At 37.0% G+C, this 24,195-nt stretch overlaps 1 protein-coding gene across 3 annotated transcripts in view; it reads left to right on the top strand.

Moving 5' to 3' along the window:
• L3MBTL4 (L3MBTL histone methyl-lysine binding protein 4) overlaps window positions 1-24,195 on the top strand; it is a 416,563-nt gene that overhangs the window by 169,936 nt on the left and 222,432 nt on the right. For all 3 annotated transcript variants that reach the window (XM_087869962.1, XM_087869961.1, XM_045781801.2), the window contains exons 11-12: window positions 19,064-19,149; window positions 21,225-21,335. In XM_087869962.1, coding sequence (XP_087726088.1) covers window positions 19,064-19,149; window positions 21,225-21,335 — 197 coding nt within the window. The remainder of the gene's footprint in view (window positions 1-19,063; window positions 19,150-21,224; window positions 21,336-24,195) is intronic.

Here is a 24,195-nt window from a genome sequence, read left to right as displayed (position 1 = left end):
ACTAACAAGGAACAATCTGAAGAGGATATTAAAAAAACAATTACATTTACAATGGCATCGAAAAGAATAAAATGCTTAGGAATTAACCAAGGAGGTGAAAGAGTTGTTCAATGAAATGTACAAAACACTGCTGAAGGAAATTGAAGAATACATAAATAAATGGAAAGACATTCCATGCTTATGGATTGGAAAACTTAATATTATTAAGATGTCTGTATTACCCAAGGTGACCTACAGATTCAATGCAGTCCCTCTCAAAATGCCAAAGATGTTTTTTTGCAGAAATAGAAAAATCTGTCCTAAGATTTATGTGAAATATCAAGGGACTCTGAGTAGCTAAAAGAGTCTTGAAAAGGAACAGAGTTGGAAGACTCACAGTTTCTTATTTCAACATATTACATATATATGTAAACATATTACAAAGCCACAGTTATTAAGATAGTGTGATAATGGCTTAAATGTAGACACACAGACCAATGGAATAGAGAGCCTAGAAATAAACACTAGCATATAGGGTCAAATGATTTTCAACAAGGGTGCCAAGACTATTCAATGGAGGGAGAATAGTCTCTTCAACAAATATTGCTGAGAAAGTTGCTTAACCACATGCAAAAGAATAAAGGTGAACCCCTACCTCACTTCATATACAAAAATTAAATCAAAACAAATCAATGACCTAAACATAAGGGCTAAAACCATAGCAATCTTAAAAGATAGGGCAAAAGCTTCACAACATTGAATTCAGCAGTTATTTCTCAGATATGACACTAAAGGGACAGACAACAACAACAAAAATAGACAATCTGGACCTTATGAAAACTAAAAGGTCTGTTATCAAAGGACAGTATCAAAATAGTGAGACGGTAGGGCACCTGGGTGGCTCAGTTGGCTAAGTGTCTGCCTTCGGCTGAGGTCATAATCCCAGGGTCCTGGGATCGAACCCCAAGTCTGGCTCCCTGCTCAGCTAGGAGTCTGCTTCTCCCTCTCCCTCTGCTGCTCCCCCTGCTTGTGCGTGTGCTCTCGCTCTCTCTCTCTCTCTCTCTCTCTCAAATGAATACATCTTAAAAAAAAAAAAGAGTGAAAAGGGAACCTCAGGATGGGATGAAATATTTGCAAATCATATATCTGGCAAGGGATTATTATCCAGAATATATAGAGAACTCCTAAAACTCAACAATAATAAAAAACAACCCAAATAAAAAATGGGCAAAGGACTTTATTAGACATTTCTCTAAAGAAGATACTGGAATGGTCAATAACCACATAAAAAGATGCACACCGTCAGTAATTATTAGGGAAATGCAAATTAAGACCACAATGAGATACCACCTCATATCCACTGGGGTGGCTACAATTAAAAAAAAAGAAGAAGAAAATAAGAAGGGTTGGTAAGGACGTGTAGAAATTGGAACCCTTGGTCATTGTGGGAATGTAAAAAGGTATAGTTCCTGTGAAAAGTAGTATAACATTTCCTCAAAAAATTAAAAATATAATTACCATATGGTCTAGTATTTCCACTTCTTGGTATATACCCCAAAGATTTGAAATCAGGGTCTCAAAGAGATATTTGTACACCCATATAGCAGCATTATCACAATAGCCAAAATGTGGAAGCAACTCAGGTGTCCATGAACAGATGAATAGATAAGGAAAATGTGGTATGTGCATACAATGGAATATCGGTAAGCCTTAAAGGAAGGAAATCCTGACATATGGTACAACATGCATGAACCTTGAGGATATTATGCTCAGTGAAATAATTTTTTATAATAATTTTTATTATGTTATGTTAATCACCATACAGTATATCCTTAGTTTTTGCTGTAAAGTTCCATGATTCATTACTTGCGGGTAGTAATTGGGTACATAACACCCAGTGCACCATGCAATACGTGCCCTCCTTACTACCCATCACCGGCTTATCCCAGTCCCCCACCCCCCTCCCCTCTGAAGCCCTCAGTGTTGCTTAGTGAAATAAATTAACCACAAAAGGCAAATACTGGATGATTCCACTTATATGAAATACTTAGAGTAGTCAAAATCAGAGAAAAAAAGAGTGATGGTTGCCAGGAGTTATAGGGAGAGGGGATTGGCAGTCATTGTTTATGGATATAGAGTTTCAGTTTCATCAGATGAAAGGAGTTCTGGAGATGGATGTTGGTGTATAACAATATGAATATATTTAGTGTCACTGAACTGCACTTTTAAAAATCATTAATTTGGTAACTTTTGTTATGTGTATTTTACCACAAAAAAAATGGAAAACAGTTCACATGTATAGTTTCATTACAAGTCCTATAAATGAAAAACGGTATTCTTCTCCCTACCCCAGATTTTTTTATCCAGGGACAGACTTGTTACTTTTATTTACCTCCCTGTTCCTCAAGAATGGGTTTATTGCTGCTTACTACTGTATTTTTCAGTTTAGATGCTTTCTCTTACCTGTACTTAAGCACTTTGCATTTAATACGTTTCTTTGTATGATGGGATTTAAATCCTCCCTGTTGCTAGTGGCTTTCTACTTATCCCTTATGTTTTTGGTCCTTTTTCCCCTCCTTTTCTGCCTTTTAAAAATTTGTATTGTGTATTATTTAATGCTTCTGTTCTTTGCTATTGGATGTTTAATTTACTTCCTTAAATATTTCTCAGTTCCTCTAGGATTTACAATGTACCTATCTATTTACCCTACAGCCTATTATACCACTTTTCATATGATGTAAGAGCCTCACTCTCCCATTCTTTATGATCTTGTCTTTATTTCCAGATGACTTTTTGTTCTCATAAAACAAACAAGGGAAATAAGAAGTGAAAACAATCTCTTCTCTGTATATGTTCTGTACCTCATAAGTGCTGTTCACTATTTCCAGTGCCCTTCATTTCTTTGTGTAGTTCCACACTTCCAACTGGCAGCATACTCCTTCTCTCTGAAGAATATTCTTTTGAACTGAGATATAATTTATATATAAAATTATAATACTTTCAGGTGTACAACGTGATTCAATATTTGTATATATTGCACAATAATTGAAACGACAAATCGAGTTAACATCCAGCACATAGTTATACTTTTTTTTCCTTGTATTGAGAACTTTAAAGACCTACTATCTTAACAACTTTCAAATATACAATATGGTATATGGTTAACTATACTTATCATGTAGTGCATTACATCCTCATAATTTATGTATTTTATAACTGGAAGTTTATATTTTTTGACCCCTTCACCCATTTTTTGCCCACCCCCCTGCCTTTGGTAACCACCAGTCTGTTAGCTGAGTCTGTGAGTTTTTCTTTGTATTTGTTTGTTTTTAGATTCCACATGTAAGTGAGGTAATATTGGTGACTTATTTCACTCAGCATATAAATCCTTCAAGGTTCATCCATGTTGTTGCAAATGGTAGTCTTTCCCTTTTGATGACTGAATAATATTCCATTTTATGACTGAATAATATCCCATTTTCTTTGTCCATTCACCCATTTATGGACACTTATGTAGCTTCTGTATCTTGACAACTGCAGATAATGCTGCAGTGAGCATGGGGGTGCATATGTCATTTCAAGTTAGTGTTTTTGTTTCTCTCAGATAAATACCTACAAGTGGAATTGCTGGATCATTTGGTAATTCTAGTTTTCATTTTTTGAGGAAATTCCATACTGTTTTCCATAGCGGCTTCACCAATTTGCATCCCCACCAACAGTGCACAAAGCTTCTCTTTTCTCAACATCCTCTTTGACATTTGTTATTCTTGTCCTTTTATGATAGCCATTCTCACATGTGTGAGGTGACAGGTGTGTGGTTGTGATTTGCATTTTCCTGATGACTAGTGATGTTGAGCACTTTTTCATGTATTTGTGGGCTATCTGTATATCTTCTTTGGAAAAATGTCTATTCACATCCTCTGTTCATTTTTAAATCAGATTGTTTCTTTTTTCTTACTGAGTTGTATGAGTTCTCTATATAAGTTTGGTGATCACCCCCCTTATCAAATACATGACTTGCCAATATTTTCTCTCATTCAGTAGATTGCCTTCTCGTTTTGTTGATGGCTGCCTTTGCTGTGCAGAAGCTTTTTACCTTGATGCAGTTCTACTTGGTTATTTTTGCTTTTGTTCTCTTTGCTTTTGGTGTCAAATCCAAAAATTCAATGTGAGGACCAAGGTCAAAGAGATTACTGTCTACATCTTCTTCTAGGAATTTTATGTTTCAGGTCTTATGTTCAAGTCTTTAATTCATTTTGAGTTAGTTTTTGTGTATGTTGTAAGATGGTAGTTCAGTTTCATTCTTTTGCTTGTCACTGTCTGGTTTTCCCAACACCATTTATTGCAGAGACTGTCCTTTCCCCACGTATATTCTTGCCTCCTTTGTTGTAAATTAATTGACCATATATGCATGGGTTTATTTCTGGGCTCTCTATTCTGTTCTATTGATCCCTGTGTTTTAATGCCAATGCCATACTGTTTTGATTAAAATAGTTTTGTAATGTAGTTTGAAATCAGGAAGTGTTATGCTGCCAGCTTTGTTGTTCTTTCCCAAGATTGCTTTATTCAGGGTCTTTTGTGGTTCCAAACAAGTTTTAGAACTGTTCTATTTCTGTGAAAAATGACTTTGGAATTTGGGGGATTGCATTAAATTTGTAGATTGCTTTGTATGGTATGGACATTTTAACAATATTAATTCTTCCTGTCCATAAGCACAGAATATCTTTCCATTTATTTCTGTCTTCTTTAATTTCTTTCATGAATGTCTTATAGTTCTCAGAGTACAGATCTTTCACCTCTTTAGTTAAACTTATTCTTAGGTATTTTATTCTTTTTGATGCAATTGTAAATGGAATTGTTTTCTTAATTTTTTTCTAGTAGTTCATTATTAGTGTATAGAAATACAATAGATTTTCAAATATTAATTTTGTATCCTGCAACGTTACAAATTTTGTTGATTTTTTCTAACAGTTGTGTGTGTGTGTGTGTGTGTGTGTGTGTGTGTGTGGAATCTTAGGATTTTCTACATATAAAATATCGTGTTCTCTGCAAATAGTGACAGTTTTACTTCTTTCTTTCTGATTTGGATGCCTTTTCTTTCTTCTCTTGCCTAATTGCTTTGACTAGGACTTCTATATTATGTTAAAAAACAGTGGAAAGAGTGGACATCCTTCTCTTGTCCTGATCTCAGAGGAAAGGTTTTTAGCTTTTCACCTCTGAGTGTGATGTTGGCTGGGAGCTTGTCATATATGGCCTTTATTGTGTTGAGGTATATTCCTTTATACCCACCTTGTTGAGAGTTTTTATCATAAATGGATGTTGAATTTTGTCAAATGCTTTTTGCATCTATTGAAATGATCATATGATTTTTCTCCTTTGTTTTGTTAATGTGGTGTATCACACTGATTAATTGCGGAGGTTGAACTATCCTTCATCCCTGAAATAAATCCCACTTGGTCTCCATGTATGACTCTGTTAATATATTGTAGAATTCAGATTGCTGATATTTTATTGAGGATTTTTGCATGTGTGTTTGTCAGAGATATTGATGTGCATTTTTTTTTCTTCTTGTGGCATCCTTGTTTGGTTTGGTATCAGCGTAATGCTGGCCTCTTAAGAGGATTTTGGAAGTGTTCCTTCCTCCTCCATCTTTTTGGAAGAGTTTGAGATGGATTGATATTAATTCGTTAAATGTTTGGTAGATTTCACCAGTGAAGCCATCACAGGTTTTTGATAACTGATTCAATCTCCTTATTAGTAACTGGTCTGTTCAGATATTTTATTTCTTCGTGGTTCAGTCTTGATAGTTGTATGTTTTTAGGAATTTATTCATGTCTTCTAATTTGTCCAGCTTGCTGGTGCATAACTGTTTGTAGTAGTTTCTTCTGATCCTGTGTATTTCTGTGGTATCGGGTTGTAACATCTCCTCTTTCATTTTTTTCATGTTCCTTCTCCCTGAAGAACTGCCTTTAGAATTTCTTCTAACACAGGTTTGTTAGAAATGCATTATCTCAGCAATTGTTTGCCTGAAAAAGTCTTTATTTTGCCTTAATATTTTAAAGATATTTTTGCCGGATATAGAATTATGTGTTGACAGATCTTTCCCCTCTTTATTTCATTAAAGCTGTATTCTCTTTGGCTGGCATAGTTTTTGTTTGGAAGTCTACTCTGATCCTTTCCCATGTTTTCCTGAACGTAATTTTTACTTTCCTTCTGGCTACACCTTAAAATTTTTGTCTTCAGAGCTCTGAAAGGGAGGTCTTGCTAATCTTCTGTCTCACTCCTAATCTTTCCTGTGAGCCCTTGGTAAGGTCCATTATAAAGAGCCTGTGAGTGAGTATGGGGACATTCTGCTTATGTCTGGGGCAGCTATTACAGACTGACATGCTAGCTCCCACTTGACCTTTAAGAAGTTATTTAAATGTTAGCTGATTTCTTCTTACTTACTTGGGTGGAATCACCTTTTCCTCTAGTGCTCTGCCACAGGTTAAATATTTGAGTTTCTCAGCTGTCCCTAGAGGAACTGTGCCTCCTTAGATTTCCATTACTTCTTTTCCTTGGAACTTCAGCTCCTTAATGCGCTCCAGGAAATTTATAATTTTTCAGAGTATCTGGCTGTTTCTCATTGTTAGGGAGTGAGTAACAGTCTTCTGTGGCTTTCTACATTCTACACAGAAATGGCATTCTCCCTTAGTTTCCAGTAGCAATCTTATTTTCTAAGTCTTCTCTTACCTCTCTAAGGATATGAATTAGAGGTTCATCTACTTTTTAAACTTGCTGGTTTAAATCTTCTGTTCCTTATATTGTCTCTTTTCTCAAACTTCATTTTTTTTGTTATTGTTTTTGCTTGTTTTATTATTGATTTATTGGGTTCTTCAGATCTCTGGTGAATCTTAGTTGTCCTTTCATTTTTAAGAATAAGGTCCTGAGAAGCAGAGTAAAATCTCTGGGTGCCCTAATGGAGCTTGTGAAATTGTGAGCATCCCTGTGGGGTGCTGAAATGTTAACCAGAATGTTTTAGTTGGGTGCCCCAAAATGCCATAATTAAGACTGTTGGGTCGGTTCCCACAGGAAACGCTCCTCTTCCTCCTTCTGACTGGGGTGTGTATGTGGGGGGCGGGGGGTTGTGGGAGTTGTTGAGGGTGGGGCAGAGGGCTGCCTGCAGTTTGAAATCCAGGTACTGCATGTGGCTGTTGTTCTATGAATAGGCTTCATCACCGTGTAAGATCCCAAAGTCTGTACCTTCTTTGTTTCATCCTGTCCAGAGACTAAATCCTCCAGCCTTTAGCCTTAATGTGGTAGGAATAGTTGCCTAGTTGTATGAGGCAAAGTACGTGACCTAGTGTGCCTAACAGTTTCTATTAGGACTTGAAAACAAGCGTCTGCTGTTAGCCCCACACTGCTGCCTTCAGAATTATCTGACGCCTGCAGTTCCCGAAGCTTTCCAGGGTTCTATAACATACATTAACTTACTCCTTTAACAGATTTGTTTTGGCTTTCTCAGTACTGTGAAGTCAATTTTCATTCATTTATTTCCTTTTTTTAAATGTTTTTTTTTATTATATTATGTTAGTCACCATACAGTACATCCCTGGTTTTTGATGTAAAGTTCGATGATTCATTAGTTGCATATAACACCCAGTGCACCACGCAATATGTGCCCTCCTTACTACCCATCACCAGCCTATCCTATTCCCCCACTCCCCTCCCCTCTGAAGCCCTCAGTTTGTTTCTCAGAGTCCACAGTCTCTCATGCTTCATTCTGCCTTCTGATTAACCCCCCCTTTCTTTATCCCTTTCTTCTCCTACCAATCTTCCTAGTTCTTATGTTCCATAGATGAGAAAAACCATATGATAATTGTCTTTCTCTGCTTGGCTTATTTCACTTAGCATTATCTCCTCCAGTGCCGTCCATGTTGCAGCAAATGTTGAGAAATCTTTTTTTTTTTGATAGCTGAGTAATATTCCATTGTATATACAAATCACAACTTCTTAATCCAGTCATCTGTTGAAGGGCATCTTGGCTCCTTCCACGATTTAGCTATTGTGGACAAAGCTGCTGTGAACATTGGGGTACATATGGCCCTTCTCTTCACTACGTCTGTATCTTTGGGGTAAATACCCAGTAGTGCAATGGCTGGATCATAGGGTAGCTCAATTTTTAACTCTTTATGGGACCTCCACACTGTTTTCCAGAGTGGTTGTACCAATTTGCATTCCCACCAACAATGTAGGAGGGATCCCCTTTCTCCACATCCTCTCCAGCAATTGTTGTTTCTTGCCTTGTCAATTTTTGCCATTCTAACTGGTGTAAGGTGGTATCTTAGTGTGGTTTTGATTTGAATTTCCCTGATGGCTAATGATGTTGAACATTTTTTCATGTGTCTATAAGCCATTTGTATGTCTTCATTGGAAAAGTGTCTGTTCATATCTTCTGCCCATTTTAGGATTTGTTTATTTGTTTCTCGCGTATTGAGTTTGAGAAATTCTTTGTAGATCTTGGGTACCAGTCTTTTATCTGTAGTATCATGTGCAAATATATTCTCCCATTCCGTGGGCTGTCTCTTAGTTTTTTTGACTGTTTCCTTGGCTGTGAAGAAGCTTTTTATCTTGATGAAGTCCCACAAGTTCATTTTTTCTTTTGTTTCTCTTGCGTTTGGAGATGTGTCATGAAAAAGGTTGCTTTGGTCGATGTCGTAGAGGTTGCTGCCTATGTTCTCCTCTAGAATTTTGATGGATTCCTGTCTCACATCGAGGTCTTTCATCCATTTGGAGTTTCTCTTTGTGTATGGTGTGAGAGAGTGGTCAAGTTTCATTCTTTTGCATGTAGCTATCCAGTTTTCCCAGCACCATTTATTGAAGAGACTGTCTTTTTTCCACTGGATGTTTTTTCCTGCTTTATCAAATATTAGTTGCCCAAAGAGCCGAGGGTCCATTTCTGGGCTCTCTATTCTGTTCCATTGGTCTATGTGTCTGTTTTTGTGCCAGTACCATGCTGTCTTTGTGATCACAGCTTTGTAGTACAGCTCGAAATCCGTCATTGTGATGCCCCCAGCTTTGTTTTTCCTTTTCAACAATTCCTTGGTGATTCGGGGCCTTTTCCGGTTCCATACAAATTTAAGGACTATTTGTTCCAGTTCTTTGAAAAATGTCATTGGTATTTTGATCGGGATAGCATTGAAAGTGTAGATTGCTCTGGGTAGCATAGACGTTTTAACTATGTTAATTCTTCCGATCCATGAGCATGGAATATCTTTCCATCTTTTTGTGTCTTCCTCAATGTCTTTCAAGAGTGATTTGTAGTTTCTAGAATATAGGTCCTTTACGTCTCTGGTTAAGTTAATTCCAAGGTAACGTATGATTTTTGGTGCTATTGTAAATGGGATGGATTCCCTAATTTCTCTTTCTTCAGTCTCATTGTTCGTGTATAGAAATGCAACTGATTTCTGAGCATTGATTTTGTATCCCGTCACATTACTGAATTGCTCTATAACTTCTAGTAGTTTGGGAGTAGATTCTTTTCGGTTTTCCATATAGAGTATCATGTCATCTGTGAAGAGAGACAGTTTGACTTCTTCTTTGCCGATTTGGATACCTTTTATCCCTTTTTGTGGTCTGATTGCTGTTGCAAGGACTTCTAGTACTATGTTGAATAATAATGGCGAGAGTGGGCATCCTTGTCGTGTTCCTGATCTTAAGGGAAAGGCTTCCAGCTTTTCCCCATTGAGAATGATATTTGCTGTAGGCTTTTCATAGATGGTTTTTAGCAATCATATCATAGATCGAGGAGTGTACCCTCTATCCCTACACTCTGAAGGGTTTTAATCAGGAAAGGATGCTGTATTTTGTCAAAAGCTTTTTCTGCATCTATTGAGAGAATCATATGATTTTTGGTTTTTTCCTTCTGGATAAAATCTATGACACTGATAGATTTGTGAATGTTGAACCACCCTTGCATCCCAGGGATGAATCCCGCTTGTCATGATGGATAATCCTTTTAATGTATTGTTGGATTCTATTAGCCAGGATCTTGTTGAGAATTTTGGCATCCATATTCATTAGGGAAATCAGTCTGTAATTCCAAGCCTCACTCAAAAGAATAGAAAAATCTAAAACGCATTTTTATATTCTCATCTCAAGAAACTGTAACAGCAATAGAGGATCAGGCCTAATCCATGCACATGAAAGCAGTTGATCAAGATTAGAGCAGAAATCAATGAATTAGAAACCAGGAGTACAGTAGAGCAGATCACAGGACTAGAAGCTGGTTCTTTGAAGGAGTAAATAAAATTCACAAACCGCTGGCAAGACTTATCCAAAAGAATAGAGAAAGGACCCAAATTAATAAAATTATGAATGAAAGGGAGAGGTCACAACCAATACCAATGAAATAGGAAGGATTATTAGAAACTTTTATCAACAGCTTTATGCCAATAAATTAAGCAATCTGGAAGAGATGGAGGCCTTCCTGGAAACCTATAAACTACCAAGACTGAAACAGGAAGAAATTGATTTTTTAAACAGGCCAATTAATTATGAAGAGATTGAAACAGTGATAAAAAACCTTCCAAAAAACAAAACACCAGGACCAGACGGTTTTCCTGGGGAATTCTACCAAACATTCAAAGAAGAAATAATACTCCTAAAGCTATTTCAAAAAATAGAAACAGAAGGAAAGCTACCAAACTCATTCTATGAGGCCAATATTACCTTGATCCCCAGACCAGGCAAAGACCCCATCAAAAAGGAGAATTACAAATCATTTATTTCCTTTTAACACTTCCAGGGATTTCTGTTGACGTTTCTCATCTGCTTTTGTCTTTTTACAGATTCTCAATGTGGCCTTATATCCTTGTACTGGTATTGTTTTTTGTATTTATCTTATTTTACTTTTTTTGCATAAACTACATTTTATTTATCCTGTTTTTAAAAACGTTGTGTTTCTCTTTCCACTCAGATTAGTTACTCCTCTCAAGGAAATCGCAATTGGTGCTAAGCCCTCTGTATTAATTACCATGAGCTAACTAGCATATCAAATGACTCCAAAAGTTTAGCACCTTAACACATTAAGAATTGATTTCTTGGTTCCTCTAGTAGTACAATTATAGTTAGTTCTGCCCCATGTAATTATCCTGGGACTGGGGCTCTTCCAGGTCCTTGGGGATCTTTTGGCAAATCCTGAAAGTGGGAAAAGAACTGAAGTCTGCACACAACTTTAGGGGCCCAACTTGGAAGTGACTTATAACATCATTTCTCTCCACATGCATGGGCCAGAACTCAGCTACATAGCTATACTATCAGCATGGGAGTCCAGGAAATTTATTTTCCCAAGAGGAAAAGGAAAGTGGTTGAACTATTAGCAATCCTATGCTATCTGTATTTTGTTAATTCCCATATGATTGCATATACATGTACACATACATACTCATACATCCATATATTTGTGAACCCATGTCCCTTTAAAATAATCACTGGGTGTTATAAGCAAACAATGAATCATGGAGCACTACATCAAAAGCTAATGATGTATTGTATGGTGACTAACATATCATAATAAAAGATAAAATAAAATAAAATAATTGCTTGTGCAAAAATGGGATTTATTATATACATATTTTTCCATTGTCTTTTTATCTTGCTCAGCTATGTCTCATGGCAGATCTCTTCCAACTCATTTGGTATAGTTCTGATTCTTTATAAAGGCTTCATAATATTCCATCATATGTTGCATCAAAATTACTTCAGCATTTTCTCTGTTGATAAGTATTCATTTAAAAATACCTTTGTTGACATTGTGGTGGCATTTAGAAGGGAATAGCGCTAAATGTATATGCTCATTTCTACATTTTTAAATTGGAAGTCTAGCATTCAGACTGGCTGTGAATGTATGCTAAAGGCAAGATTAATTCCAGAAATAAAACTATAATAATTTATATTTTGAGAGGTAATAAAATGTAGTTTATAGGAGTAACAGCAATTGGTTTCCATAGATTCTCTAGAGTCATTAATTTGCTGGACATAATATTAGCAATTATCTTTGATGTTTGAGGAACACATAGAAATATTTTAGCAATTTATGTTTTGATACCAAATAACTACTTAACTTTACTTCATAATTTCTTCGCAAAGCTAAAATTACATTAGCAAAATTTACAGTATAAATAAATCTTGTATTTATTTGCGACATTAACTGTCAACTTTTTTAGGCACACAGAATTCCTATATTTTAAATGACATTTTGCTGTTTCCTATGGATAGATTCTGTTGGCATAAGGAATGTAAGAGTTCAGAGAAAAATGTGTATTATTAATTAATTAATTAATTAAACAAACAGATAATAAGTACCTGTTAAGCGTGAGGCCCAGCTAAAAGCTAAGGATATAACAAAGAACAATACAGACATAACATGTAAGGATTTTTAGTTAAAGAATATTACTCAGTGGAATATTGTGTAGTTAGTGAAGCTGAGAGAAAAATAGAAGTATAGAATAACCAGTATGTTTTCGGTAATGTGAGGTATTGAGAGAGACAGATGGACAGAGACAGAAAGAGAGGGTGAGACAAAGGGGCAAAGAGGAATAGAGGCAATTACCCCGTCTTGAATGCCTGTCATTTACCAAGCACTGAATTGGATTAGGTACCTTGGGAGCCGTGGTCCTTTTGGAGACACGTTCTGCTGGGATCTCATCCAGTGTAGTCCAGATTGTTGTTTTTTTACTGAAAGTGATTTCACTAGATAGAGAAGAGACTTTATTGCCTTAGTCTATTCCTAATACACTTCATCTCAGCCATACTTTGAGCAGAACAATCAATTACAAAATGAGCTCCTTGATAAGTACTTGAAGTACTCATAGTTTATTCTATAGATCGAAAGCTCTGTCTAGGAACTGATGATCAAGAAATAAATCTGACATACTGTTATAAATACTAGGGAGTCTAACTTGTATCCTTTGGTCAGAAAAGATATTTTAACTTTGATTGCGATGAGCTGAACAGGAGTCCAAGACTTCTGGCATTTAAGGTACCATCACTGTGAGGTCAGTTTCAACCTATTTTTTGAAAACAAAATTGATTTCACCTCAATTAGGCATAGCAGTGATTGAGATAACTGATTGTCCTTATGTCTTGTATTTCTTTTGTCTTGTACTAAATAGTGCACCACTGTCTAACAGGGCAAACTAGCGTTTCCGATGTTAAGATCGTTTCCACAAAAAGCCGCTCCATGTGTGCAGAACCTACCGAGAGGAGTCAGTGGGGACTGTGTGCAGTCTCTACCATTGCCAGGCCTGGACTTTCAGATGTGTTCCTTCCTGCCTTGTCAGAGCTTCCTGAAATGGGGAAATAAATAGGCAGTGGGAGGGGCATTCTTAGAAAATCCACTCTCTTGAAATGATGGCCAAAGCCTGTGAGGGCTTCAGCATGACTAGTTCTATGGCTCTCATTCCCTTGTGGGTGCTTCCTCTTGGCCTTAGTGCCCGGCAGCCTACAGAGCACTCACCAGACCTCAAAGGGACTCTTCAGATGTCTTGGTTTCTGTAGCTTGCAGGTCAGGAGACAAGGGCTCTTGCTTTGGCTTCGTTATTAGTTGTCGTGACTTAGACAAGTCACTTAAAATGCCAGGTCTCACTTTCCTCATCAGTACAATGAAGAGTTAGATGAAGTGCCCCCTTAAACCCATCAGTATTCTGTTTGTGCTGACTGAACTTTCTCAGTAAGACTCTTGACACATCCTTTTTTATTGCTGGTTATTAAACAGGAGGACTATTGTCCATTACTTGAAAACTGCTTGACCTGGGATGCCTATGATTTTTGGTTCCTGGATTGGCCACTGATATAATTATGGTTATCATGCTTCTCTGGGTTCCATGAGACAGGTTACACAGACCAGAATGCCAGGAACTTAAGGGCTTGTGCTATTTATTCGTTATCCTAATTCTTTAGACTGTTTCAGGGGCTAAACTATGTTTCTATTGAGGCTATTGTTCCTGTAGGTAAAATAATGGAGGATGTGGTTATAAGAAGAGTCTATAACCAATCTGACACATCAGATCTTTCTAATATGGAAGCAGCAGTTGAGTATTGCATTTGCCTTGTACAGACGCCACAGATGAGATTGCCTTCCCTTGGCACTGTCCAGTCTGGAGTGCTATTTGGAATCTCGCCAGTACTGGTGTGGGAGCGTCAGCATGGCGCCTCTGACTACCACCAATATTAGCAGGCAAACAACTTTCTATCAGCGTTCCATTCATTATTTTGAGACTAGACCAATATAATTTTGGCTCACATATCTGTCTTTCGTGGCCACCACCATATCAAGTGCAAACTTATTAAGAAATACATTTCAGTCATTCAGCAAATATTTGCCAAATATTTATTGAGTGATAATCACATACTAGGCACTGTTCTAGACTTAGAGAAAATGGCAGTGAAGTGAAAAAATCCCTGTTATAAGGCAGTTACGTTCTTATAAAGTGAGAGAACAAATATTAAAATATTTATATAAGACGTTAATTGGTGGCAAGTGCTATGGAGAAAAATAAAACGGGTAATGGGGTTAGGAACGGCACATGTATTTGGAGACGGGGGTTTTATATATACAGGCAGTTAGGGAAGGACTTACTGAGGATGTGATATTCAAGCAACAACTTAAAGGAGGTGAGGTGGGCAGTCTGGAGGGTCCATGGGGAGAACTTCCCTGTAAAAGCACAGCGAGTGCAAGACCTTGAGGAGGGAGGAAGTTGGCTGTGTCCTAGTTGGATCTGGAGCAGAGTGAAAGGGAGAAGAGGTCGGAGTGGTAAGGACTTGCTTTTCCCTGAGTGATAGAAGTAGCCCTTGGAATGACATGATTGAGGTATGTTCTAACTTACATTTAACTTGGTTTGACCTTAAGTTTCTCCGTTTTTGTGCCCATCCCCATACGTGTATCCTCTTTACGGGCTTTTTCTTGACCCTCAATTTTTGTGACTCCAACCACTGGGATTGACCTCCATCTCGAAGCTTTTTCACACAGCGCTTTCTCATCGCCCTCTTAGGATAGCACATTCTGCGTATCCGGAATAGTCCCACTGCTTCTCCTAGAACAGTTCTCAGCTCTTCAGAGAAGCCTCTCCTCCCTGAGGGCGCAAGCCCTTCCACTCCACCACACCTCCTCCCTCCTCTGGCTATCATCTGGTTGCCTTCTAGTTATTTGCTAACATTAATTGAAGAGTTTGTCACCTGGGTCTTCCTCTTCTCCAGAGAACTGCCAGTACCATGGGAAAATCCAGAGGCTGCCTGGCAGGTGCCCTGCTTTGTAGTTCCTTGATCCAAACATCTGACACATTTTCCTTGTTTGGTTTAGCCACCTGTGCCCACAGCCACACCGTGGACCTCATCTTTTCTCAGCTTTTGCCCATCTCTGAAGTGCTAATCTCTCATTAGTGTGGAAAGAGGTGGGACGTGAATAAATGTATTTGTATCTACGAGCCTGCCTCCAATCCAGTGATGTTCTCACTCTCACCCTTGCCATTCTAGGCCTTGGCCTCCAGGGGGAGCTCACACTCCCAGTCCTGAGACCTTCGAGGTTGGACCTGCTTGGACCATGGAGCTCTGGGTTACAGTACTAGGGGGAAACAGTGCTTGAGTGTGTGGGTAATGGAGTCAGACATAATTGTTCAAATCCCATGTCTTCCACCTCCTAACTGTATAACACTGAGCAAGTTGCTCATGTTCTCTCTGAGCCTCACTTATAAAATGTGGATGAAAAGCCACACCTCACGGTCTATGTGAGGAATAAATGACTTAGTGTAAATGGAATACTCAGTAGAGAGGTTACTAAGAAAGGGAAACCAGTTAGATATTGCTTCTTGGAGACAAGTGAAGAGGTTAAAGGCTATTGTTCCATGGAGTGGTCTCATATATTTCTTGAAACTAGAAGGAATTTAAACTTTTGAAAAGCTTCTGTCTCATTGCCACACAGCTGTGTGAAAGTATCTGTTCTTGCCCCTTCCTCTGTTCGTCCACTTCTGACTCCCCCACCCCCAGGTGGAGCAGGACTCAGGGTAGGGTCCAGGAGAAAGACAGGGGAGCAGGTGGCTTTTGCAGGCCCCCCTAGGCAATGAGACATTCTTCTCTTCTTGGGCTCATTGAACAGGGAAAATGTACATAATACATGTTTTCCTTTTTTTGTACATACATAGCTCATTTCTGGAGAGTGCCGTAGAGGCCGTTATTGCATCAGAAACATTTAAAACAGTGACAGTTTTTTATTTTCACTTACTGATCACAAAAAGGGTGAAAAAGATGATTTCTTTCATAGCAGCCTGCAGTATTTCTTCCAGGGGCTGGAGCAGCACTAATTGCTTCCCCTCTTAGTCACTGCACGTTTGTTCATTCCTCAACCCACCATACGCTGCTTTCTTTAGTCACCATTCCATGGAATCTGCTGCCCAGCCCCTGGTGAGGAACCTAAAGCAGGGAGGAGGGGACTCTGGGGCTGAAGGGCGAGGTATGAGCATATTCAGAACCCGTGCAGAAATGTGGAAATCCAAAATACAAGGAATGAGTTTGGACAGTCATTAAAAATATGAAAATATGAGCTACAAAAGTAAATGAAGTATAGAAATAATTAATGAAACAGAAGGTATGTAACAAGGACATATGGACAAGGACAAAAACCCTAAAAGAGCTTTTTAAAAAAATTCCGGCTTAAAACATGTTTACAAAAGTGAGATAAAGCAAACCAGTTATGAAAGTAAATGTAAATGTTTTCAAAATCCATTTAGAAGATGTTTAAAATAGATATACCTGAAATAATATAATTTAAAAGTAAAAAAGATGGGGAAAATTTTATCAAGAAAACAAAAATAGAAAGTAACAAGATGGCATACAATTTAATTTTTAGTAAAAAAGAGGAATTCGATGCAAAATGCAATCAAGGTGTCCAAAAGGGACATTTTTTTCTATGTTAAATAAAAATCACAATTACTTGTGAACATCACATATGCTTTTCTGTGCTAAGTAATGTAACATCAAAGCATGAGAGACTATGGACTCTGAGAAACAAACTGAGGGCTTCAGAGGGGAGAGGGGTGGGGGAATGGGATAGGCTGGTGATGGGTAGTAAGGAGGGCACGTATTGCATGGTGCACTGGGTGTTATACACAACTAATGAATCATCGAACTTTACATCAAAAACCAGGGATGTACTGTATGGTGACTAACATAATATAATAAAAAAAATATTATTATAAATTAAAAAAAGATAAAAAAATATGGAGCAAAATACCCCATGATCCAGCAGTTTTACTCCTGGATGCGTTCCAACGGATGTGTATATTTCTGGTCACCAAAGAGAATGTACTGGAATGTTTGCAGCAGCACTCTCCATAATAGCTCCCACATCACAACTACCCAAATGACCATCACCAGTAGAATGAATAAATCAATCGTGAGACCTTCACCCAATGGACTACTATACGGCAGTGAAAACAACTGTTCTGCATACAGCAGTCCCCATGACCCTCACAGTCAGAGTGCTGAGCAAAAGCTGTCCACTGCAAATGAGCACATACTGTATGATTCCACTTACACAAAGGAAAAAAATGGAACAAGCAGAGCTAATCTTAGAGGATGAGAGTTTCTCTTTGCAGAGAGGGGGCAGTGACTAGAAGAGAGCACGATGTGAAGGGGGTGTCCTGGGTTCTGGTCACAGGGTTGTGCTAATTTTGTGAATAATTTTCAAGCTGTTTATTTGATTTGTCTATTTTTCTTTAAATATATTTTATTTTAGTAAAAAGTTTAAATACGAAGAAAAAATTACCAGAGATAGTAGAGCACTGCAGAAAAACTATTTTAGAGATTTTTAGCACATTGCTTCAGGCTTTTTACTTGAATAAAAAAATAGATTTTTTAATAATATAGCTATTTACATTGAATTCGTGCATACTGATATTATACCTTAAAACATATACGTATGTGTATCTACATACTTAAAATCTTTTTTAACTGTATATCCAATATTAGGCCAAAAAGAAATCCTAAAGTCCCCAAACAGGACTTGTACAGACCATGTGACATTCTGAAACTGCCATGTGCTAAACTAGATACTATTATTAAAAATTTTAAACAACTACAAACATTAACCGTTTGAGATAGCTCTTAAATAAATATTTGGTCACTGACTAAATGAAGGTGACAATTACAGATTGTAATAATAATTGTTTTTGAGAAAATAAAAGTGAGAAAAATAAATATTTTATAAAAGTTTGTCCAGGTGTCTAAAGCTGTATTCAGGGGCAACAATAGTTAAGTTCATAGTGTTGAATGCTTCTATTATTTAAAAAATGAAAATAAATTACTTTTCTTTGTAATTCAATTTGACAAGTAAAAACAAACCTAAGGGAAATATGAGTAAAGTAATAAGAGTAAAAGCAACAAATGAAATAATTAGAGAAGAGAAGCGAATACAGTAGAGCTGATGAATAAATCTAAGTACTTATTCCTTTAAAGGAAAAAGAAAACAGCACAATAATAGGTAGTGTAATGTAATTAGGAATAAAATAACACAGATGTAGAGAGAAACAAGAAACCCAATTTTTTTAAAATATGGAGTGCTTTATGCCATATTATACCAATATGTATTTTTATGTTGCAATTACAAATGGCAAACCTGAGAAATTGTAATTACAGAGATGTAATTAAGGGAATAAAACCCTAACAGATGCAGAAGTATTGGAGGAATTAGAAAGATTATCAGTTCATGGTCTGAGGTCAGACAGTGATTCTGAGCTTTTTTCAAACTTCTAAGGAGGGCTTCTGGGTGTAACCTGGCTCTGCCGAGTATGCACAGCACCGTTTGACCTTGGCCAACCTACTTAACCTTGTTGAGTGAATGAATAAACCAGTGAGTGAGTGCTCGCTTGCCTTAGTGGGGATGAACTGGCCCTCTCAGATAAAATAGACAAGTTAGGTAATGTATGTGAGGTTCTTAACATAAGGGCTATTAAAGAGTGAGCATTCAGTTAACAATAGGTCAGCTGTCTTATGGTACATGTGAATCAAAATGTCAGTGAATAATCTTTTGATATGTACATGTATTTTTCAGGTTATCCTGATCCAGAAAATTTTTCCTGGACAGACTATCTGGAAGCTACTCAAACTAATGCCGTTCCTGCCAAAGTTTTTAAAATGGTAAGTTTGTATCTGAATACACTCTCACCTTTAAGCAATGCACATGTTGACTTCATTTGGCAGTTTTAAATTACTCTAGATTTTTCTTTTTAAAGTCAGGTGTTATTTTCATAACCGATTTGCCTTGTTTTCGATTAAAACCACAAAGGAGGTGACTCACTTACTATTGTTCCTCTACACGAAAGGAATGATGATTTCCGTACTTGAAAAGCCCAGTAGCTGGCCCTAGTGTAGTTGAAGGACCTCACCAATTTCAGATGAGGGTGGGGTCCTTCATTTCTGCTTGTATTCATCCCTCAGGTGGGAACTCTGAACGTTCACAGTCTCGGGGACTGTTTGAATGTCCATGATGCCATAATAAAAAAGGTGAATTGTATGTAGCCTGTGTGTGCCCAGCTTTTCTCCATTTTGAGGGAAACATTGCTTTAGCGGTTGTTAGAACACCAATTTTTAAGTTCAGATTTGTCCTTAATACATTTATTCCGGGTTGAACCAAGCAAAAATTATTTGGTAAAAGACAGTGCATTGATAGTCTAGTTAGAGATATTTATGTCTAAAGTGGTTTTCAAATTGTTCCCTTTCAACTTGTGTGCTCTGGGCTTTCTGACACATCTTTAATCGGAATTTTATATAGTGAGCTTCCACATACAATTTCATTTACAAAAAGTTTTCTAGGGATCACAAGGGACTTGAAACAAAATGCTATTTCATTTTTTTAAAAAAAATCATCATGTAGTAGGCTGGATTTGGAAAATAAGTGTAATCAAATTAAGAAGGCTAGAAGTCCTGGAGTGCTTGAAAGGACTTTAAGAATTGCAAAAACTCAATAAGCAAAATACCAGCTGCTTGTACTATCTTTTTCTCTTTTGCTTTCTGTCAAAACTCATTTTACTTCTCCAAGAAGAAAATTACAAGAAAATGAAATTATGATTCAGTTAAAAATGCAACTTCCAGGCTCTGACATGGGTTATTATGGGTTCACCTCACGCTATACATCTTTGGCCTCTGCAGTATGAAACTGTTACCTTTGTTATCAGGACAGCGACCTTGGGGAGAGCAGAAAGATTTTCAAGCATCAAAGACCTAATTATAGTCCGTGTACTCCATTTAGTAGATGTAATAATGCATTTTGAAAGAAAATATGCTTCCACAAAAGCTGGAGAGAGACAAACCTGGTACTGGAGAAAGATCTGTTTATTACTCATGTCTCATGAAGGCTTTATTTTCCTGTTGCCATTTCTAGACTTGAGGAATTCAATACACTTTCATTTTCAATAAGGTCAGTTGAATTCTTTTATGTGTAATAGCTTTCAAAGTGAAACTTTTTGCCATCCTATGAACACTGTTGGAGTTGTCTTTTGACTTTGATTTTTGGTTTTTAAATTTCCTTGGTGTCAATGATTTGGTAAGTCCCAGTGTATTTTTTCCCATTCAGTTTTTTTTTAAGTGTTTTCTGAGTGTCCATCATTATAGACTCCTGGTTCCTAGCATTTTAAGAGTTGGAAGAAAGCTTAAATTAATGCAGTTTTTAACGTGCTTATGTTACAAAAGCACAGGTTATGGCTTTAAATTACATTGTGGTATGATTTTTAAATAGTTTAACTATGAAGGTCATGCAGCTTTTATCTGTTTTAAAATTTGGATTTATAAAGGATTATGTTTATCTTTTCTAATTATTTACTAAATAATTTTGTCTTCTTGGTCATACACTCCAAAACTGGGCAGTGAGAATAGTCAACAGCTTCTTAATTTATAAAGTTAATTTCAGAGAAAAAAAATCTAAACAAATAAATAAACTGTTAATAAATTAGAAACTTTTCTGAATCTTGTGATCAATGAATTTATGATTTACTCTCTTTTTAGCATCTTGAAAATGACCAAAAAATTCTTTCTTCTGTCACAGGTTTTAATAAAACTGGATAAAATAATATGCATAAGCCTTATGTGCCCTTCAACCTGAATTCCAGTTGTATGAAGGGTCTGAATGCAAAGTCAGAAAAGTTGCACTTTAGAAAGCATGCGTGTCTTGTCTGAGCAGTTGGGTTTTGCTGACTTTTGCTCTCATGACGTTTCAGCGGACGCCCCACGGTTTTCTGCCGAGCATGAGACTTGAAGCGGTGGACAGACGGAACCCTAGGCTCATTCGAGTTGCTACGGTCATCGATGTGGATGACCAGCGAGTAAAGGTACGCACTTCCGGGGAGTGCGCTGCAGGTGTCCCCACTCCTCCTAAGATGCTCTGGTTTCTTGGCACAGTGGGAGAAGAAAACTTCCACTGATACCATTCCTAGTCCCAGGTCCTGGATACAGAGATTGCTGGCTGATGTGCACCTGACATGGAGAATCTGTAGATTAGACACAGCTGGTTTTGAGAGGGATTCTAACATGTTCCTTTTTGGATTTGCTCTTCAGACTTTATACGTTTTTACTTTCTTTTTTTTTTTCTTTTTTTAAAGCTTCCTTTTATTGCTAGTGTCAGCTTTTTTTTTTTTAAATAGTCATTAAACACCTTAACAAGAACAATTAAGTCTTTATTTTCTACTGTTCTTTGTTAGATCAAAGAAAAATGAGCAAAAGGACTTTAGTCACCGTAGCTAAAACAAAAATTTAGATTTTGAAGAAAATATTTGCTGAACAGATTTCTATACTGTCCTTATTGTAAAATCTATTTTTTTAAATACACACATCTTCAAAATGAAATTTTCTTAAAACGGAAGCTTTTCATTTTTTTTATAGAGAGCTAACCATTGTGGTAGTCAATAAATCTACAGCATATGGCAGTTCAAAATTATTTTCCATCCAAACACAGTTTATTTCATACTAATAAAAAGATTCAAGTCAACTACTTTTAATAGGCATTATCAAGAAAGAGGCACTTAAGTTTGATATAGTTTGCTATGATATAAAATAAATCTTTTTTGCTATATGCTGAATTTGAAAACTATTTCTATTTCATCTCATAAAGAATAATCAGTACATATATTTTAGTAAAATTTAGAGATGAGTATTTCACCATAGATTATCAAGAATTAGCAATATCTTTTATTCTTCTTGACAAATGAAAACAATTATGCTGAGCACTATTCAGGACTAATACATTATAGGTATTTTCTCCCACATATCGTGTTTTTAATGTTTTATTCTATACTGAATTTTGCTTAAGAATTGCTTAAATTCTTATTTGTGGCTCTTCATGGCTTACTCTTCTAGCACTTTCTCTGGGAATGACTTTGGAATATCATAATTACTTTATAAATTCAGGAATAATATTTTAAGCTTTTACTTATTTATTTGAGAGGAAGAGAGACAGAGAGAAAGTGCGAGAGAGAAGGGAGAGGAAGAGGGAAGGAATCCCAAGCGGACTCCACGCTGATTGCGGAGCCCCACACGGGGCTCGACCCACAGCCCTGAGATCATGACCTGAGCTGAGACCAAGAGTCGGAAGCTAAACTGATTAAGCCACCCAGGCGCCCCAAAATTCAGGAATATTTTGTCATTGAAAATGAGCCTCAGGTTTTTTTCTCTGAATTCTCATTTAACTTTCATTATAAAATTATTGCATTTATAGGAAACATTCAATCTTAATAATACATCAAATCTTAGAATTTTAACTGACAGATTATTTTCTTGTGATTCATAAGATACATACTGTGTTATCTGTTGAATGTATTTGCCACCTTATTTATGTGATCATATTGGGTTAACACATTACCTTAAAATAATTGAAAAACTTTAGTTCCTAAAGTGAATTTAGTGTATTTCTTATTTACCATCTCAACACTGATCCTTTTAATATCTGAGAATTTAGCTGATCCTTCCAAAGAAATATTTTGTGTATCTTCTCCTTATTCTTTCTCTTTCATGGTAATTGCCTTGTCCTTTACTACAGGGAAAGAGTTGAAAAGTGCTTGGTCCCTTTGACAGGATTGGAACCTTAAGTGTTATCTCTGTGGTTGTGAGCACAATGAAAATCCCGTTAGGATTTTAGGACTAAATTAAGTTGTGTTTATGCAGCTGATGCTCTCTGTCTTGTGAAAAGTGCTTTATAAAATGTGAAATGAATTGCTTCCACATACCATTCAGTCTGTGAGAATATATCAATCCTGAAATGGATATAAATGTCTTAGGGCTTGTGGTGCACTTTTGGTCTCACGAACAGCCTCTGCCTTCTTGCAGCCCATTCCTGGGATGGACCCTTCTGCCATGGACCCTCCATTCTGCACCCTCCCCTAGTCAGCCCGGCAGTTGGGAACATGCTTGTCCTTTCCCATGAGGTACAGGGGGAAAGATTGTGGGCTGGCAGTTTTCCGAATAGAAACAAATCATAGAGGAGATTGAGAAGTATGGCTTCAAATTCCATTCATCAATGTTCCAGATGTGAAAAAGGCATTGAAAATGGGCGTCAGGTGTTTTCCTCTGAATTCTTGTTTGAGGAAGTTGGAGGCAGTGGGTGGGACTATCTCTGCAACTGAGAACGCAGTTGAAACTTACCTGATCTCCTCATTGTCCAGCACATTCCTCTGTTCATTTACTAATATGCTGACCATATTCTTCTATAGTTTTCTCTTATTATTATTTTTATTTTTTATTGTAATTTTCTCTTTTAAAGTCCGTATCCTTCCAAGACTGTTTTTATCATTGATACTGGCACATAATAGGTGCTTAATATATGTGTGAATGAATGAATGTGTGAATGAATGAATGCGTGAAGGAGTGAATGGCATTGCATATACTCTGGCATCCTGTTACTTGAGTGTGTGAAATAATTGTGTTAGTCCAAAAGTACTCTTCTCTCATTCTTCATTCCTCTCCTAATTACTCTTCCACTGGAAATCCACTTCCGTGTAATGTACTGGAAAGTGACGCAGGATCCCCTGATCTGGGTTGGAATTTCAGCTCTGACTTCTTGAATGGTGTTATTAAGTTGGTGGCTATTCAGTATATTTGAACTCTTCCTTATCTGCAAAGTGATGTGGTTAAGAATGCCTATCTTGTCGGCTGATTGTGAACATTCAGTGAAGTAACGTATGCAGAACACCCCAAAAT

Source organism: Ursus americanus, chromosome 19, assembly GCF_024610735.1.
Source record: "Ursus americanus isolate L20-20 chromosome 19, mUrsAme1.1.p, whole genome shotgun sequence".
NCBI lineage: Eukaryota > Metazoa > Chordata > Mammalia > Carnivora > Ursidae > Ursus > Ursus americanus.
The sequence above is the reverse complement of the archived record's forward strand: the minus strand, read 5'-3'. Positions and strand labels throughout refer to the sequence as shown.